Here is a 21,384-nt window from a genome sequence, read left to right on the forward strand (position 1 = left end):
AGGGTTGTTAATTCGGACGAGACTCTTTTTGGTGTTGCGAAGGTCGTCCACCAATAACATCTTTTTGCATCCAGTTCCTTGAGGAGGAGAGACGTGGGCCATTTTCAGTGTGGCTTTACCATCGGTGATGTCAAACTGGTCATTAGATTGTTGCACCTGTTGTATCTTGTCCATGACTTTGGAAGGGGTCAGTTCTGCGGGTCTGCTAAACTCGATCCAAACAGGGGATTTCAAACCGTCGTGATCTATGGATAGTGTCAAGCGATCGTCTTCTTTGGCTTGACATTGTCGCTTGAGTGCGGTGAGCAAAGAATCCCACATCTCGGTGATGAACCCTTCTGCTTTCTCCAAGGGTACGTCGGCCTTGAAATCTTTAAACTTCACCGTGTAGGTGTAAGCCGTGGTTCTAAATTTTCTAGAGGAGCGCTTTTCCGTCTCTCGAATGGAATAGTACTTTTCAGGGTTGACTAAGGGTGGTGAACTTGGTTTAGAGGGTTCGGATTCTGGTTCACTCATGTCCTCTTCAAAATCACTGGCATGAATTTGTGCCAAGATTTCAGCCCTGGTTCGAGGCGATAGATCACGTTTCTGCCTCTTACTTTCTTCTTCTTCTTCTTTCTTCTCGAATGAATGGGATCGTTTCATCTTGAGTGCAAAACGTCAAATGACTCAAGTTTAAACACCATAGACTAATTTATAGTCTTGGCAAACCAGCGTATATAAAAAGGGTGTGTGTCTTGTCCTTTCACTATTCATTTCACTCTCAAGCCGAGCACAACGATGGAAGAGACTACCCAGATGGAACGTTTCGTCAGAGCTTTGCGAGGGGTCATTAGAAAATTCTCTTCAGACCAGCCGACGGACTACTCTCCTTCCTTTCGAGATAAAGGTCAAGATACTTGCTATATCTGTCAGAAGAAAGGGCATTGGTCTTCAGAGTGTCCAGACCGTCAAAAAAAAAACAGGGGCTAAAAAAGACAAAAGTCAAGATACCTGTTATTATTGTAAAGAAAAAGGACATTGGTCTCCAGATTGCCCAAAAAAGAAACAAGAGGAGTCAGAAGAAAAAAAGGATTCTTCAGAAGAAGAGAGGGATTCTTCGAAAGAAGAGAGGGATTCTTCAGAGGAAGAAGAGGAAGAAAGAAGACAATTCTATTTAAAAGAGGAAAAGAAACAGGAGAAGAAAAGAAGAAAGGAAGAAAATGAGGAAAAAACGGTGAAGAAATTGAAAAAACAGAGAGACTAAATAAGGAGAAAGAAGAAGTGTAAGAACTTTTTAAAGTGTTCTGTGGTGAATTGTGAATTGGATTGTAAAAAATGGATAAAAGAATACATGAATGATATAAGGTAAGTGTCTTTGAGTTTTGATTTTAAAATAAGAAGCTACACTCAAGCACTCATACACAGACACGTACTATAAGGGTAAAATGGGTGGGGTTTATTTTTGAGTTATTGGCAAATTGAAATTGTATTTCTTTTCGAGAAATGTGGGTGGCCCTGAAAAGGGCCTTTTTTCTTTATGGTGTAGGAGTGAGTTTAACCAATCAACTTTAACTGCCTTAAGCCTTTGCCACGGCCAAGGCCTACTTCTGATGATTGGGTTGAAATCACTAAGGGTGGTACGACAGGCTTAGTCACAGGGTTGGCGTGTTTAGCTCGGGAAGGTCGTATTCTCTTCGGTCGTGATAAAGAAGTCTGATACATTTGTTTCAGACTTCTTAACTCCGCTAAAATGTCCAACAGTACCGTAGCCGTTTGATTTTCACCCTCTTGTTTCTTTGCTGCTACTTCTTCTTGCTGTTGTTGCTGTTGTTTTTTTCTTACCTCTTCTTGTTGCTGTTGCTGTTGCTGTAGGAGAAAAGCTTGTTCCGCTTCCTTTTGTCGTTGCATAAATTTCTCCAGTTCTTCTTTCTGTCTCTGTCTAAAATTCTCCACTTGCGGTAATGAAGAAGGTAACGAAGGTTCCGGAACAAATTCTTGCGAGGTAAGAAAATCCACAAAATCCCAATGTACCTCTTCTGAAAGTAAGTCCGGGTTCCCTTGGGCGGTCTCCCCTGCTGGTGCACCCCAATGGATCGTTTTCTGAGTTTCCGTCATGTTGAATCACTGTCGCATAGATTGACTGCACACAAGCGCTAACGAATCTATATAGACCACGTGACGTCACAGACTGCTCTCTTCGGATTGGATGCGAGCTGACTGAATTTTGTAACGCGTGTTCGGATTGGTGAATGAATTCAATCCGTTTCAATCCTTCCTGTACCTATAAATAAGCGCAGTTCACTGCATTGATTCACTTGTTCTCGTCGCTTCAAGATGTGGACCGATGTGCAATCTTCTACGCTTGTGTCTTCCATGATGTTTAGGACGGACATGCTCATGTATGTCCGATCCAAGTGGACCATTGTCCACAGGACAAACACCAGCCTGTGGATACGTAGGATCTACGTTGAAAGACAAGGATGCCTGAAAAGAGTGCTGATTTACGGACCAACAGTGAGACGTAGCCTAAGGACAAGAAGAAGACCAATGCGGTACCATTTATGTTAATGAATACATTAACATAAACCCAAAGGCCCTTTTCAGGGCCAGCCATATTTCTCGAAAAGAGATAGCCTTTCCATTGCCTACCCCTTTTTTAAATTTAAATTTAAATTTAAATTTAAATTTAAATTTAAAAAAAAAAAATCCCAAAAGCCCGAACTCTATTCCCCATGTTAATTTCCCCTTGTCGCTAGACAGACCCACACTATAGTTCCATGTTAAATTCCCCTTGTCGCTAGAGTGACCCACGATTTATTCCCATGTTAATTTCCCTTGTCGCTAATCTGACCCACGATTTTTCGCCATGTTAAATTTCCATTGTCGCTAATCTGACCCAGGGGTCTCTGTAATGCTAATTCCCATTGTCGCTAATCTATCCCCATTTACTACTGTCAACTGATAAAATACCGGTAATATTTCATTGCCATTAATTATAAAACTATTGTGTATAATTTCCTTTTTTTTCTTCAAATCAGTGACGGGTCGGATGATGCTGTTGGGGTGCATAAAGCATCTGCTGAAAATTGCCAATTTTGCCCCTGGGGCCTAATGAGGGATACCGTAAATGGCGATTAGGATTTTCCAGGAAGTTCACAGTATCTACCACCGAGAAATTATACTTGAGGTTATCAACAACATTTTGAACATAATGCTTTATGATGAGGTTTTAGATAAAGTTGGTGTGCAATGTGACACCTAACATAACAGATAGAGATCATTCAAGTACATTGCAGATGAAATCGTAAACAGGATTGGAATCATAAAAGACAGTATCAGATTAAAAATAGAAATCTAAAACAATTATAAAAATTTGGTTGCGCGAGATTTCAGTATGAAAATAATACAATATAAAAAATAAAAAATAAAAATGGTTATGACGCAAGTTTCGAACTTGCGCCCTCTTGTTTGGCAGATGGGAGCCATACAACAAAGTTCAACATGAAAATAAAAAAAGATAAAAAAAAATGCAGAAATGGAACCAAGAGGTAAAATGACAGTCTCAATAAAAACGATAAAAAAAATATTAAAAAAATAAAAGAAAATTTGGATGCAGCGAGTTTCTGACTATACATTAAACAACATTTATAAACTAACATATTAGGATGCCACGAGTTTCGAACACAGGATCTCATGTTTGGCAGACGTTAGCCATAGGAGAAAGTTTCAAGAGTTACAAAAAATGGGATGCCACGAGTTTTCAACTCGCGAGTTCTTGTGAACGTTTCCACATAAATATCAAAACGTAAAAAATAACACACAAAATTGGAATGCGTGAGTTTAAAAGAAAGCTGAAACGAAAATGTAAAAAATGGGACCCCGCGAATTTCAAAACTCGTAAATCCTTGTTTGGCAGGCGGAAGTCATAAAATAAAGTTTTCACATAAAATGGTATATCAAACGTAAATGAAACATAAAAAGGTTGGGATGCGCGTGGTAAAAAGAATGTTTCAATATAAAAAAAGAAAAGTTTAAAAAATAACAAATTAGGATGCAACGAGTTTTGAACTAGTGACCTCGTGTTTGGCAGATTTTAGTCATAAAAGACAGTTTCAATATAATAAACAAAAATGGGATTCCGCGAGTTTCGAACTCGCGACATTTTGCGTGGCACACGTTCAGCAAGAAACAAAGTTTCAACGTATAAGTAAACATGTAAGAAAAAATATAATATAAAAAATTGGGATGAGCAAGATTAAAATAAATTTACCAACAATGTTTTTAAAATAAAAAAAAAATTATAACCAGATTGGAAACAAATTATGATGGTCGTGACCTCTTATTTGGCAGAGGGGCGTCATAAAAGAAAGTTCCAACATAAAAATAAAAAGGATCAACAAAAGGCAAATTACAAAAATTGGATGAGCTAGTTGAAAAGAAACTTGCAACATGTTATAAAAGAAAAGTAGAAAAATAAAAAAAAAAATAGATGTACGAGTTTAAAGGAAGAACATATAAAGTAAAAAAGTAAAAAAAAACTATATAAAATAAAAATTCAGATGCCACGACTTTTGAACTCTCTACCTCCTTTTTGGTAAGCCGGACACACAGACACATATGGATGTTTATATATACGATTGCAGTTGTTGATTGAAAATAGTCAGGAAATCATTAGTTAATATTATGGAGACGGTGGTTCAGGACTTGGACGCCATTTTGGTTTAATTTTCGTGTTGCTTTTGATGATAGTTTGTACCAATGTGGAGAGCATGAATAATCGGCTTTCTGGTCCATTTTATGCAGATTTTAAGCAATTAATAATGTCTTGACTGTAAACATGTTATCGGCAACATTCACCTCAAAAAATGTAAAGATAAATGAATACTAACTGGTACAAAACTGATGTGCACATTTTCAATATATTTTTAAGATTTATACCTACACACATTTTGTTCTCAGAATGCCTCCATTTATATAAACAGTACATTGAGTTTAGTCAATATTAATCTTGAAACCTGTTTCTACACAACTTGAATTTCTAGATTTGTGAAAATATCTGTACAATTTGAAAATATCAGCATCAGTCAGTATAGTAAATTGTCAATTATGGTAACTATTTTATATATAACTGTTAAACTGTTGAATAACTGTTAAATTCAACATTAAATGACTTATAATGCAATTGTTTCTGTGTTCTATGTTGCCAGGATAAATTGTTTATAATGCCGATCAACGTTGACACGTACACAACGACTATTATGCTGCATGATGACTTTTTATTCGATACCCTAAACATTCATAACACCATGAGTGATCTATCGAATAAAACGGCTTGAAAAGTCAGGTTTGCTTAAGTATTTAAAGGCCAACGTTTGAAGACCTAAACAGGTTAATATGGGAGAGTACCCCTTTCGAAAGCAAGATTGAGTTTCATATATTATCTCCCTTTCAAATGTCCATGCTGTCAGTCTTTTTATTCAAGATAACGCGGACGTTCTTGTTTAGCACAACGATGCGTGGAACGCCTTGATAATTGTTGGGATCATTTAATACAGTTATTTTTTTTTGGGTGACAGATAATAGTTGTTACCCCCACACGGATGCCATATTGAAATATAGAATTAGACAAATGGGTCAATATTTGAGTGGTTTCTGTCACAGTGTGTTTTAATATCTCATTGAACATACTCCAAAATAATTACGTATAGTATTAACGCTTTAAAGTATCTCGACATATTCATTGGAATATTGTTACTGCACAACAAATTGCTTGATATAGATATAAACTCATTGCTCCTTATTAAATTCCCCTATGTCTTAATTGGTCACATAAAGACAAAAACAGTGCAGACGTGGTGTCTTATTGTGGGCTTTTTTTTTGATCCGGGGAATTGACCATATATAAAACTGTAGTATTTCTTGTCATGAACTACCTCAAGTGAGAAGTATATATTAGAACAGACACAAGCGTGTTGCTTCCAAGACTATATTTTTTACAGTCACTCATATAAGCAATCCGCAAAAGCGGGTCCTTAACAGCGCATGCGTATACAAGTTGGAGAAAGATGTACACATGATGTCAATTGTATTGTCCATTTCAATAATACAACATTTCCCTTTTTTAACAAAATTAAATAAAGTTGTTTTATTTTTAAGGTAACATATTAAACAAGGCAACGAAATCTACATAATTCTGTAGAAATAGTTATTTTCAATGATAAAGATTTGACGTGAATCAGTATATCACATAATAACACTGAAAACGCAAGTAATGTCCAAAATATATTGAATGCGTTAATAATGTTGTTCATAGGCATCTTGGATAATCATTAACGTTTTGTTCCTATACCCCAAACAATCATCCTGCTTGACACGTACTTGTCAGTTGTTAACAGTCTCCACCGTTCCACATAAACGCCACTCGTGGGCATGTAAACATTTACAGTCAAGTGTCAGTTGAGTTCTCTGTATATAACCATCAATACTGCTTAATCCATGCATAATTTACATATAGCTTGTCAGGTTTCACATCTCTTCAAGACAGTGTTATATCTGGGACGTTTGACTTCAACGTCTTAGCTCCTGATTATGGAATAGTGTTATTGAAATGGGGTTATCTAGGGAAAAACTGTTTAAACTGGAGTATTTACATATTCCTGCTCGGGGTCAGCCAATAAGCGAGCAGTAAGTGGGGTCACATCTCACAGATTCTCCAGGCTTTATTAAGTAACCTTCGATTTTGGCTGTAAACACCACCATTCCCACTTTGTACAGAATATGACCTGCCGTTGTGAACTCTTATATCTTTGGCGGGTTTCCATACTTTGCCAAATAGAACTCTCACAAAATCATTTACAGAAAGGGGTTTAAGTAACTTTGCTGAATTGTCAAAGTACTGTTCTTATTTTGGTTTCGACTGCTGCATTTTCTTTTGAACAATAGTTGGGTAATCGGTCTGTGGTTTGAGAAGGTTTATGCGAATTTTTTAGGATGAAAATTGCGGTCCATTGTCGCTGACACAGACATCTAAAATACCGTTTCGTGACGTGTACTTTCAATTTCCTGATAATTGTGACACTTGTGAGTCAGGTAAAAAGTCTATCTAAAACAATCGACTGTTATAATCAACAGTCATGAGATAAAAAATAATCCATCTAACGCAAACAGGTCAGTACCATTTTTTTGTATATGGCCTTTGTGGGATGTCATGTGGGATTAAAGGCTCTTTAACATTGGAATCGTGGTGAGTGAGACATACCGAGCATTTTCATACATCTGTGATTTTATTGGACTTGACTGGTCAAACGATGATATCTTTCGCACGTTATAATGCCCTGTTTATTTCCAGATGACCAGTGGGCACACGTGGTATCATCTCCTGCCGGAAACCTTTAGGTACAATTAACTTTTGACCTGTGAAAATTAAGTCATCTTCTACAAATAGCTCATCCCTGTGATTCCACAACTTATACACATCTGGACTGCAGTCAGCCTGTGAACTAGACCATCCCTGAGTTATAGTCTTTATCAAAGTTTGCATTTGTGGGTCAAGTTTGATAACGCTCTTCAGACCTTCTAACCTTCGATCTGTGACAAACAAGTGTTGTTTGATCGTATGCACTTGAAGGTCGAGTCCTTAGATCAATGTAGGGTATGTGTCCCGAAGTGATTGTCTTGATTAATAACTAATGTGCAAATCTTTCCCTCGTACATGATGCACTTTAATATCGTACTGCTGAAGCTGCAACATGTGTTGAGGGGATGGAGGGGCTGCTGAAAGGGGGTTCCTCATGATCGACTATATCGGCTTGTTATGTATGTGCACACTAACTGGTATAGCAAAAACAATTGATGAAAACGGCTACAGCCAAATATTATTGCCACCATTTATGTTTTGATCTGAGCATACCCTATTTTATTTTGTGTTGGCTATTGGATGTGAATGCTATGGGGTAACCGTCTTGCATAATGCATGCCCCAATCCCATATTTGGAATCGTCTAATTCGAGCGTTAATGGCTTGGTCGAGTCAAAGTAAACCAGCACAGGGTGTCGCGTAATTATACCACTGACCTCTTGTAATGCCTTCGTCTAAGGTTCGTACCATAAAATGTCCACGTCTTTCTTCAAGAGGGCGCATATAAAGCTTGTAACCTCTGTTAACATTTTGGCGTTAACCATTCCTAATAGGGTTTTCTAATTTAGACCTGTTTTCGGGATCATCAAGTTTATGAATAGCCCCAACCTTGTTTTGATTGGGTTTTAAACCTGACGAGTTTATTGTATGGCCAAAAAAAGATACGCACCTTACGCCTCTTACGCATGTGTCTAGGCTGAGACGCATACACTATGAACGTGCACCTACACGTGTCAACATGTCGTTATGTTCCTTGCGAGAGCATCCACCCACCAATATGTCCTCTACTATACACGTGACATTTGGTAAGCCCTCAAAGTTTTAATCCATTATCATTTGAAATATATCTTGTGAACTTTTTATCCCAAAGGTAACCTAAGTTATGGGTACCGTCCGAAAGTCGTACTGAATGTAATTAGGTATGAAGATTCTTCTTCAAGTTTCACACTCGATTAGCCATGTGTACAGTCGAACGTGCTGAAGTACTTTGCATCGGTTAGTTTAGTTGTAATATCATCGATTGTCAGCATAAAATAGTAGGGCCTAAGGACTGAAACGTTTAACGCCTTTGGGTATAGGCTAATACGCAATTTATCCGATAAAGGTTTCTCTTTTATTATAAGGGAGTTGAACCAATCGATGGGCTATGTAACCCTTTCAATACATTTTTTGCATTATTCCATTCTTGTGAGTTCTTCTTAAACTTTGACTTTAGTGCTTCTGGTACCCTTCGCTACTACTGGTATTGCATCGGGTTTAAAATGCAGCTTGCACTAACTGGGAAACAGACCTATCCCATAAAATAGGTCACTGTACATAATTGTAACAGCTGATTTATGTAAGCCAGACTCATTATATATAGCCTGTGTGAGCTGAACTAACTGTAACTCATGTGACGTTTGAAGGAAAATGAAAGCTGCGGCCTGACTATCTACAATGTAAAAATATGCTTTTACAGTTTTGCCGTTGTGAGAGCAGGAATGCATTATTTACTGAGATCAAATCCACTGTGTTCAATACAAGCTTACTGTCGAGATGTATTACGGGTTTTTAATACTGAGCGTTTAGTACGACTCTAGTGGAAGAATGTTTACTTTGACCCGGTTTCTATTTTAAATTTATATGGGATTTGGGAAGGACCAATACGTAATTGGAAAAATGCACGGTATGGAGATGAGATATATGAATGCCTTACCGTATATATGTAAAATGCATTGTCATTATGTGTATTCCGTTATAATGAAATCCTTGGTCACTGTTAGATATATTTTGCACAGTTTTGGACCTGCACATTTTTGAAGAATGATTAAGTTTGCCACACTCTCTGCAAGTCATACCTCTAGCCGGACACTGCGAGTTGTTCGACAGGTGATTCCTGTTTCCACAATTCCCACATGTGAACTGCTTGGGCCTTGCACTTTTGAGATGTTGGTTCTGATGCGTCTGCGTTGACTTCAGGGATTGTTGCCAGTGATATCCCCTAGGTTTGTTTCCACCACGTATCTGCATTATGTTTCTCCTTTTTATCGACAGCGTCCACATCCTTGTTTGGAGTGCCATTTGAAATCGACATTGATTTTAATTGCTGATGACAATATTCAAAGTTTTGAAGGTTCTGGATAGCTTTGTTTAATGTCAACTTGTCTCCTTCATTAATCAGTTTTTCTCAGACACTCTGACCGATGCCCCAAATACCCTTATCATATCATCGGCATCATGAAAGATGCATTCTCTGGCTTTGAGTCTTAGCCGTGTGACGTAGGAGTCAATTGATTCCGCCCCTTGCATTTCGGTATTGAAACGATACCGCGCATATATGGGGTTTTACAATGCTTGCACTTGCGCCTTGAAACGGTCATAGAATGTTTGGAGCTTCGTCGCATCTTCATTTCATCAGTCCACGTTTGGTAGACGTATCTCCCTTTTTCCCCAACCCACAACAAAAAGTAAGACACCTTTTCGGCTTCTGCTTTTTCTTTAAGTGGTCCATTAAAAATCAGCGTGATATGTAGTTTAAACGTTTCCCACTGTTTCGGCAAGTTCATAGCCTCCTAGTCCATGACTGGTGGCGGAATACTCCTTAAATCCATGGCTGATGTTTTCAAACCTTAACTAATGCTGACACTTCGACTTTTTGCGCAACTCAAAGTGAATGCACAAATCCAACTTAATTTCTGACACCATGTTGTGTTTCTAGTCATGAAGTATCTCAATTGAGATGTATATTTTGGAACAGACGCACGCGTGTTGATTCCAAGACTTTATTTCTTAGTGTGACTCATATGTAGTTCATTCATCAAGTCGATGAGGACCACATTAGTTATCCAGTGTTTTTATCGGGAACAAATGGTATGTGGGTGCGTAGGTGTCCGATGATGCCGATGTACGCCATGAATGTTTTGTGGCATTGTAGACATGTGATGGTAACAATGCTGATCGTGGGGTTACTGACTTGGGAGTCCCTGGCCCGCCTCCGTTGTTCTGCAAAGGCTGTCTTGTTGGAATCGCAAGCTACAACACCATTAGTGATGGAAGAGCGCCACAAGACCCTGTCCTGGGCGGTGTGCTACCATGTGTCATAACTAATGTCAAAATTCTTCAATGACGACTTTAGCGTGTCCTTTTATCGTTTTATATGGCCTTCTTTGTTGCGTTGTCCTTGAACATGCTCGTCATAAAAGAGATTTTTTTCTTTTGGAATCCGGTGGTCTGGCATGAGAGCGACATGGCCTGCCCATCGCAACTGTTCCTGGGCATGGACCTCATTCTTCATGATCGTGTCTTGCCACTTCTTTGTATGACGCTGGTACACTGTCCAGGTTTCGCAGGCGTACAATAACACAGTAAGTACTATCGCTCTGTACACCTTTAACTTTGTCTGAAGACTAATGCCTCTTACATTCCAGACCTTGACTTGTAGGATGCCCAATGCCACGCTGGCCTATGCAATCATGGCATTAACTTCGTCATCCAAAACCACATTCTGGGACAGCGTGCTGCCAAGATATGTGAAACTGTTCAATGCGTACATTTTGGAGCCGTTGACTGTGACTTTTGGCTCAGCATACGGGTTTCCTGTTGCTCACTGATACATTATTTCAGTCTTCTTTGTGTTGATCGTAGGGCTTAAATTTGTGCAAGCATCAGAGAACTTGTCGATGCTGTATTGCATGTCAGCTTCAGCGTTAAGGTCACATTCATCATCAAATAGCAAGTCTATGTAGATGTATGTTGTGACCTTAATTTTTGATTGGAGCATCCTGAGATTGAACAGTTTGCCGTTAATTTGGTATATGATGCTGATTCCCACGTAAACATCTCCAAAGGTGTCAGTAAGCTTGAATGAGCACATGAGACTGAAATGTGTCGCCGCCAATACACAGCCTCCGTTTGACACTGGAAATGGATCTGATGTCTCACCATTATTCCGGACTCCAGCTTCCATACCATCGTGGAATTGCTGCTTCATGGTGATACATTTCCTTAGGCATCCGTACTTGTCCATGATTTTCCACAAGCCCTGTCTGCTAACAGTGTCGAAGGCCTTGGTCAGGTCGACATAGGAACAGAAATGGTCAGTTCACTGTTCTAAGATTTTCTCTTGCAACTGCCTAGCAGCAAACACCATGTCGATGATTCCACGCTCCTTTCGGAATGCACACTGGCTTTCTGGTAGGAGTCCATTATCAAGGTGTGACGTTAGATGGTTGAGGAGAATCCTGGCGAGTATCTTGCCTGCGATCGAGAGCAAATAGATACCTCATTAGTTGTCACAAGCCTGAATATCTCCTTTGCGCTTATACAAGTGTATAATAGTAGCATCCATGAGTTACTGTGGGATCGTCTCTTTTTTCCACATGATATGAAACAACTGAAGGAGATTTTCAGTCAGAGCTGCACCAGTCTTCACAGGCTTGAGTAGTCAAGCCCTGACTCACCTTCGGTTTCAAACCCGTTGGCCAGTCGAAGCGGTGTACCGGGGTGTACCTGCTGAGCATGTTACAGCTCATTGGAGCCACAGGTGAGAGCTGGGTGCAATTGGGGACCAAAGGTGGGCGAGCTACCCCAAAGAAGGCACGTATGTTCCCTCACCAGAAGTGCTACCCCTCCAATAAACTCCCGTACACCCCAAGTGACTTATATAAACAATCGACAAAGGGGATCCCTAACAGCGCATGCGTATATAATTTGGATAAAGATGTACACATGATGTAGACTGTATAGTCCATTTCAATAATACAACAAACACGGCACAAAATATATAAATGATGATGTATGGTTGACTTTTCGCTATACAATCCTAAACATATTCAATAGAATATAGGATACTGACACTACAATAAATCATCGACAAAGCTGTTGTTTTTGTGTCTAAGAAAAGTTTGAATGTGTGTCTGTACCTACAAATATTACAGTCCGGACACGTATATAAGCTAAATAATTCCAATTATTGTTGCAGAGGCCATGACATGTCAACTAAAAACATAGCTGACTTGATTACAATTTCCTCGTGGTACATTAATGTTAATCGATCATCAAATTTAAAGTCCAGACTAAGAAACAGATTACATAATTGCATTTCTTATGTTCTTGACCAATATCATGCACGCCGGGTCACATTATGTATCTGGGGAATAATTTTCTTTCAGCATCTCAATAAAGATTGCAATGGTATGGACCGAATAATCTATAAGAAAACAGACAGACAGAAGGATGGACAATGCCTTAACATAGCATGCCCGTCTTGAAACGAGTACGATAATTCAGTGCTTGATAAAGGTCACTATGTACACTTATTGAGTGAAAACGCATTCACACGTGAACACCTTAGAAACTTATACCTCGTATAATTTAGGATAGCGATTGTTTTTTTTTATATTCTGACCATATACCCGCGCTTATGCATGTTTACATGTCTCATTTCTTTGAATTGAACCTTACGATTAATGCAAAAATGAACCGTGGCAGACTGAATGGTACACCTCAAAACAAAGTTAATATTCATAAATATTATACATGAGCTGACATCTTACCTTATTTAGGGTCATGGGCTAAAAACAAGAACAATTTTCTAAGTATGGTGTCATGAATAAAAAATTGTGAAAATAACCAATCATTACTTGAGGATACTCCTATGGGAAGGTGAAATGAAGGTACAATTAGACATTGCAGTGTTTGGAGGACTTGAAAGTAAATAGTCTGGGAGATATATCATCGCAATGTATAAGAAAACTATTCTGAATTTCCCGACAATACCGTGAACGCGCTGGTTGTTACTTTAAAAATGGTAATTATACTCAAAATAGACCTTGCACCATCTGCATCTGGTTCTTCTTACTTAAAGAAAAAATACCCGTCCTAGTACTTACCTGTTCTCGTATTTCTTCCTGAAAAATAAAGTCAAGGTGATATTAGAAATGCAATATAAAATTTGCAAATTTCATTTAAAAAGGTGCACATGTATATCTCTATACATGTAAACAGCAATGTGATGTATGTTATTACTTTACCTGAGTATTCCACAATAACTGCATCCTAAACTAATATCATGTTATAGTTGCCTAGCAACTAAATCTTTTTATTTCGACATTTTATATTTATCTTACGTGAAGAAATAACCATTAAGTGCTGTAAGATAGCTCTCAAACAGAGGAACTTTGTCTCTCTGCATTTTGTGTTATTTTTTAACCTGAAAATAAATATACAATCTGCAATACATTTCACAATTTCCTGTTTTGTTCGTATCAGAAACATGACAATAAGAACTAGTAAATCCAAAATTGGTGTTCTTCTGGACTGTCCAATTCAAACACTGTACTATCCCATTCAAAACGTTGTACTATCCAATTCAAACCCTTCTGTGAAAATACAATACAGAAATAGGATCTTGATCTATGTGTAGATTCATCTACGTTTATGTTAAGGTTATACTTATCAATATAATATATCTTAAGTGATTTATTTATATTAGTAGTGAAGGGGGCCACCCTAGGGACAATGGGAATTAGCATTACAGACCCACCTGGGCCACTCTAGGGACATTGGAAATTTAACATGGAGAAAACCCTGGGCCACTCTAGGGACAATGGGAATTTAACATGGGGAATAGAGTTTGGGCTTGTCTAGGGACAAGGAGAATTGAACATGGGGAATAGAGTTTGGGCTTGTCTAGGGACAAGGGAAATTGAACATGGGAATAGAGTTTGGGCTTGTTTAGGGACAAGGGGAATTTAACATGGGAGAAAAAAAAAACTATTACTTTAGGGACAAGGGGAATTTAACATGGGATTTTTTTTTTAAAATTTAAAAAAGGGTAGGCAATCGAAAGTCAATCTCTTTTCGAGAAATGTGGGTGGCCCTGAAAAGGGCCTTTGGGTTTATGTTAATGTATCCATTAACATAAAGGGCACCGCATTGGTCTTCTTCTTGTCCTTAGGCTGCGTCTCACTGTTGGACCGTAAATCAGCACTCTTTTGAGGCATTCTTGTCTTTCTACGTAGATCCTACGTATCCACAGACTGGTGTCTGTCCTCTGGACAACGGTCCACTTGGATCGGACATACATTAGCATGTCCGTCCTAAACATCATTGAAGACACAAGGGTGGATGATTCAACTGTGGTCCACATCTTGAGGCGACGAGAACAGGTGAATCAATGCAGTGAACTGCGCTTATTTATAGGTAGAGGAAGGATTGAAACGGATTGAGTTCATTCACCAATCCAAACACGTGTTACAAAATTCAGTCAGCCCGCATCCAATCCGAAGAGAACAGTCTGTGACGTCACGTGGTCTATATAGATTCGTTAGCGCCTGTGTAGTCAATCTATGTGACAGTAATTCAACATGATGGAAACTCAGAAAACGATCCATTGGGGTGCACCAGCAGTGGATACCGCCCAAGGGAACCCGGACTTACTTTCAGAAGAGGTAAATTGGGATTTTGTGGATTTTCTTTCCTCGCAAGAATTTGTTCCCGAACCTTCGTTACCTTCTTCATTACCGCAAGTGGAGAATTTTAGACAGAGAAAGAAAGAAGAATTGGAGAAATTTATACAACGACAAAAGGAAGCGGAACAAGCTTTTCTCCTACAGCAACAGCAGCAAGAAGAAGAAGTAAGAAAAAAACAACAACAACAACAACAAGTAGCAGCAAAGAAACAAGAGGGTGAAAATCAAACGGTCACGGTACTGTTGGACATTTTAGCGGAGTTAAGAAGTCTGAAACAAATGTATCAGACTTCTTTATTACGACCAAAGAGAATACGACCTTCCCGAGCTAAACACGTCAACCCTGTGACTAAGCCTACCGTACCACCCTTAGTGATTTCAACCAAATCATCATCATCATCAACAGTACGCAGTCCAGAAGTAGGCCTCGGCCGTGGCAAATGCTTAAGACGGTTAAAGTTGATTGCTTAAACTCACCCCTACACCAAAAAAACCAAAGGACCTTTTCAGGGCCACCCACGTCTCTCGAAAAGAAATACAATTTCAATTGCCAATAACTCAAAAAAAAAAACATTTTACCCCTATACTACGTGTATATGAGTGCGTGAGTGTACGTTCTTATTTTAAAATCAAAACTCAAAGACGCTTACCTTATATAATTAATGTATTCTTTTATCCATAGTTACAATCCAATTCACAATTCACAACATAGCACTTTAAAAAGTTCATAAACTTCTTCTGTCTCATTGTTTACTCTCTCTGTTTTTTAAATTTCTTCACCCTCACAGGCTTTTCCTCTTCTTCCTCCTCACTGTCTTCCCTTCTTCTTTTCTTCTCTTGTTTCTTTTTCTTTACCTGGCTGCTTTCTTCCTCTGAAGAATCCCTCTCTTCCTCTGAAGAATCCCTCTTTTCTTCTGACTCCTCTTGTTTCTTTTTGGGGCAATCTCGAGACCAATGTCCTTTTTCTTGACAATAATAACAGGTATCTTGACTTTTGTCTTTTCTAGCCCCTGTTTTTCTTTTTTGATGGTCTGGACACTCTGAAGACCAATGCCCTTTCTTCTGACAGATATAGCAAGTATCTTGACTTTTATCTCGAAAGGAAGGAGGGTAGTCCGTCGGCTGGTCTGAAGAGAATTTTCTAATGACCCCTCGCAAAGCTCTGATGAAACGTTCCATCTCGGTAGTCTCTTCCATCGTTGTGCTCGGTTTGAGAGTGAAATGAATAGTGAAAGGACAAGACACACACCCTTTTATATACGTTGGTCTGCCATGACTATAAATTAGTTTATAGTGTTTGAACTTGAGTCATTTGACGTTTTGCACTCAAGATGAAACGATCCAATTCATTCGAGAAGAAAGAAGAAGAAAGTAAGAGGCAGAAACGTGATCTATCGCCTCGTACCAGGGCTGAGGTCTTGGCACAAATTCATGCCAGTGATTTTGAAGAGGACATGAGTGAACCAGAATTCGAACCCTCTAAACAAAGTTCGCCACCCTTAGTCAACCCTGAAAAATACTATTCCATTCGAGAGACGGAAAAGCGCTCCTCTAGAAAATTTAGAACCACGGCTTACAAATACACGGTGAAGTTTAAAGATTTCAAGTCCGACGTACCGTTAGAGAAAGCAGAAGGGTTCATCACCGGAGTGTGGGATTCTTTCCTCACCACACTCAAGCGACAATGTCAACCCAAAGAAGACGATCGCTTGAAACTTTCCATACAACACGACGGTTTGAAATCCCCTGTTTGGATCGAGTTTAGCACCCATGCAGAATTGACCACTTCCAAAGTCATGGACAAAATTCAACACGTACAACAATCTAATGACCAGTTTGACATCACCGATGGAAAAGCCACACTGGACATGACCCACCTCTCTCCTCCTCAAGGGACTGGACGCAAAAAGATGTTATTGGTGAACGAGCTTCGCAACACCAAAACAAGTCTCGTCCGAATTAACAACCCTCAAGACCAGATGTGTTTAGCCAGGGTTATCGTGGTGGGACGAACCTATGCCAACAAGAACGACACGGTAGAATGGAAAAGAGCCGGGTAAACTATTCGAAAATCAGACCGAGCCAAACAACGAAGTGAAGCAGAACTCCTGTTGCAACAAGCCGGACTGTCCAAAGACACACCCTGTGGCATTCCTGAAATGCAAAAATTGCAAGACGTCCTAGCTCCACGCTACACCTTGAAAGTGTACCCTCAAGAAACGCGCGGGCCTCTGTTGTTTCGAGGGAAAGACTTTAAGGACGGAAAATACATTCATGTCTATTATCACGATGACCATTTCGATACCATTACCAGTATCACCGAATTCCTTAGATACAGATATTACTGTGAGAAATGTGACCATGGTTATAATAATCGAGAGCAACACAAGTATTGTGGATCGAAATGTTCAGGATGTTTGGCCTCTCCACTCTGTCTGAGCGAAGGACGAGTGCCTTGTTCAACTTGTCTGCGCACGTTTGTCAGCCCTACCTGTTACCAACAACATTTGAAGACGCAAGGTTCACAGCAGAAATGTGCTTGTCAACTGCTGAGATTGTGCCCTACGTGTGGACAAGGCATAGGTACCAATGATGCCAAGGCACACGTATGTTCAGGAAAAAAAAAATGTCACATTTGTCACGACATCGTGGACTTGGAACATCAATGTTATATGCAAAAATACCAGAGAAAGAGGATGGTCACAAGAATAAAGGAAATGTCATCTTTTTCGATTTCGAATGCATGCAAGAGACCGGCATTCACATTCCTAATTTCTGCGTGGCTCATCGAGCGTGCGAGAAGTGCATTCAGGAACCTATCTTCAGTCATTGCCCTCACTGCAGCAAGATTCCCGGAGGGCGTGAAAAAATCTTTCGAGGACCGAACACGTTAGCCGATTTTGCCCAATGTGTCTTAGACCCTATCGACAAGACGTGGAGCCAAGAGGACATCGAACGTTACGGAGATTGTCATCGTCATGCCACGGTGATGGCTCACTATTTCTCCGGATACGATGGACAGTTTCTTTTGAGATACTATACGGAACAAGGCACCGAGCGTCCTAAAGTCACTTTGAACGGAGCCAAAATCATTTTCATGCAAGTGGGACAAGTACAGTTTAAAGATTCGACGAGTTACTTGGCCATGCCTTTGAGCCGAATGCCTAAAACGTTTGGAATGACAGAAATGGCTAAAGGGTACTTTCCACACTTTTTCAATACGGAAGCCAATCAACACGCCGTTCTACCCCATTTGCCTGAGGCTCATTATTACGACCCCGACAACATGCGTACCGAACAACGAGAAGCTTTCTACGCTTGGTACCAGGCTCACGCCTCCGACCCTTTCGACTTTCAGGAAGAAATGTTAAAGTATTGTCGTTCCGACGTGGACATTTTACGGCGTTGCTGTGGAAAATTTCGAGAACTGTTCATGGAACACGGAGGGGTCGATCCTTTGAAAGAAGCTTGCACCATTGCCAAAGCGTGTTCCTTAGTGTATCGACAACGATTCATGCCTGAAAACAGCGTGGCTGTCATCAGCCCTCAATCGACCAACTATGTCAAACGTCAATACTCGGTCAAAGCCCTACGTTGGTTACATTACTTGTGCGACAAGGAAAACAAATGGATTCAGCATGCCCGCAACGGAGGAGGCGAAAAGACCATCGGAACGTATTCGGTCGATGGCTGGGACTTAGAAAACCCCAAGATCGTGTACGAGTTTAACGGTTGCTTATTTCACGGATGTCCCGTCTGCTACCCTGATCGTAGCACTAAAAATCAGTTTTTACAACGAACCATGGAAGACTTGTACCAGGACACTTGTCAGCGACGCATAAAGTTAGAACAGCAAGGATACCAAGTGGTGGAAATGTGGGAACACGAGCACGATCACCGTTTGAAAACCGATCCCGAGTTTAAACGCCTCGTGGAAAGTTACAAGCTGATGGACCTCCTGAACCCGAGTGATAGTTTGTACGGAGGAAAGACCAATGCCACCTGTTTGCTGTACCAAGCCGACGAAGAGAAAGGAGAAGAAATCAAATACTTGGACGTGTGTTCGCTGTATCCCTACGTGTGCAAATATTGTCGCTTTCCTGTAGGGCACCAACAATTGCTGACGGAACACATCGACCTGAAAAACATTCGACAATACGAAGGTCTGATCAACTATAAAGTTTTGCCTCCCACGGACTTGTACCATCCCGTGTTACCTCACCATTGCCAAGGCAAACTAATGTTTCCTTTGTGCCGTACTTGTGCCGAAACGTGCAACCAAGACCAGCCTTGCCATCACACCCAGGACGAACGGGCTTTGACGGGGACGTGGGTCAGCGTGGAATTGTTCAAAGCTCTGGACATGGGATATCAACTGTTAGAAGTGTACGAAATTTGTCACTTTCCCAAGACAAAACAATACCACAAGGGTGACCCCACGCAGAAAGGCATTTTCGCTGACTACGTGGATGCCTTTTTGAAACTGAAGCAAGAAGCCAGCGGCTATCCTTCCTGGTGTCACACTCCCGAAGACCAAATAAAATTCAAAGAGAAATACTATGAACAAGAAGGCATCACTTTAGATCACATCGAGAAAAACGAAGGCAGGCGATTGTTTGCCAAAGTGATGTTAAATTGCTTGTGTGGTAAAATGGCACAACGACCGTGTTTACCCAAAACGGAATATTTGACAGAACCTTCCCGCTACTTCCAGATGATTCACAACAAAACCAAATACATGAAACACGTGGACGTCGTTCGGGAGGATTTGATCTTGGTCAATTACGAAGAAGATCTGGACTTTGTACAAGACGACCCTTTTGGAAATGTCATCATTGCGGCTTACGTGACAGCTCATGCTCGCTTAAAATTGTACGAAGCTTTAGAACTGTTAGGGGAACGCGTCCTGTACTTTAACACGGACAGTTGCATCTACATCGATCACCCGAGTCAACAGCACCCTGACATCGAAGAAGACCGTTTAGGAGCCTGGACAGACGAGCATCCCGACGACAAGATTCTAAGTTTCGCCAGTGGCGGTCCAAAAAATTACAGCTACGAATACCGGGACAAACAAGGAGAAGTACACACGACGTGCAAAGTGAAAGGATTGACTCTGAATTATCGTACCAGTCGAGTGGTCAACTTTGGGGTACTGAAAGAAGCCTTGCAATCCGGAGAGGATGAACATTTTAAAGTGACCACCTATCAACCGAACAAGATTGTACGTTTACCCACTCACCACATCGTCAGTCGACCCTTGGAAAAAGTCTATCAAATCGTGTACCAGAAGCGATTGCGACTACCCAACCACTTTACTTTGCCGTATGGACACGATGGTATAAAACATTGGTTGTAAGAGGATAGTCACCCACTAGAAGGATGACTTCGCCACAGCAAGAATCGAGTGAGAAACCCGATGAGAACTCCAAGTTCAAACCCTACCATTTTCCAGTCTTCTTACCTGACTATTGTGATTGTGCCCGTCGATTGGACACGTTTCAGAAATGGCCTACGGACAGGGAAGGATTACCTTCTTCGCATGTTTTAGCTAGAACAGGATTTGTCTACTTGGGACCTGAGTCAGGATTGGGATATGAAGTACAGTGTTTCGCTTGTGGCCTGAAGTTACGAATGGATCTATGTATCTATAAAGATTCAGCTATTCTGGAACATACTCGATGGTCTCCGGACTACCCTTACCTTTATATGGCCTTTCCACCTATGACATTACGGTACAATGATGACGGTACCTTAGACACGGTACCTTCCAAAACAAGACATAAAAAACATAAGAAAGGAAAGATGTACAAGCTGGAGACTGCATTGCGACTAGTATATAAAGAGGCTATGGTCAAGATCGATAGTTCATTGGGACTACCAAGACCGAGCGAACAAGATGAATACTTTCAGAGAAACACAAAACAAGTTTAGACAGGTACAATTCAAGTGTGGGGCTTCGGAAGTGGAATGCGATTGTGAGCCTTGCGATGGGTACGATGTTGTACGTTGTGACCTTAGCGATGCCGTAAAGCATCATGGGAACTTTAGTGTCACTACCCCTATCATGGAAAGTGATGCTGTGCGTGTCAAACCTAAGGGATGCGAAAGCGATGCCGCTCGTCCTCTTGGACATTTTACTGGGTTTCGTTTTAAAGGGGGATGTTCACCTTCACGTTTACCTCCCTACGGATGTCATCCAGCCCTGAGCAAACTCCTGTCCATGTCACCCAACCCTCATCGAAACGAACCTGTGAAAGACGAATATTCGTTTCCTGTGCGTTTGTCGGAATACTGCGATTTTGAAAATCGTCTT

The 21,384-nt window shown here is 40.4% G+C and overlaps 1 protein-coding gene across 3 annotated transcripts in view; it reads right to left on the reverse strand.

The window, feature by feature from the left end:
• The window catches only part of LOC149774093 (E3 ubiquitin-protein ligase TRIM33-like), a 138,039-nt gene that overhangs the window by 58,504 nt on the left and 58,151 nt on the right, over positions 1-21,384 (reverse strand). For all 3 annotated transcript variants that reach the window (XM_089945824.1, XM_089945825.1, XM_089945823.1), the window contains one exon: positions 13,488-13,505. In XM_089945824.1, the coding sequence (XP_089801950.1) occupies positions 13,488-13,505 (18 nt within the window). The remainder of the gene's footprint in view (positions 1-13,487; positions 13,506-21,384) is intronic.

This window comes from Sinohyriopsis cumingii, unplaced genomic scaffold (assembly GCF_028554795.1).
Source record: "Sinohyriopsis cumingii isolate HCF-2022 unplaced genomic scaffold, ASM2855479v2 utg000426l, whole genome shotgun sequence".
In the NCBI taxonomy this organism is placed as follows: Eukaryota; Metazoa; Mollusca; class Bivalvia; order Unionida; family Unionidae; genus Sinohyriopsis; species Sinohyriopsis cumingii.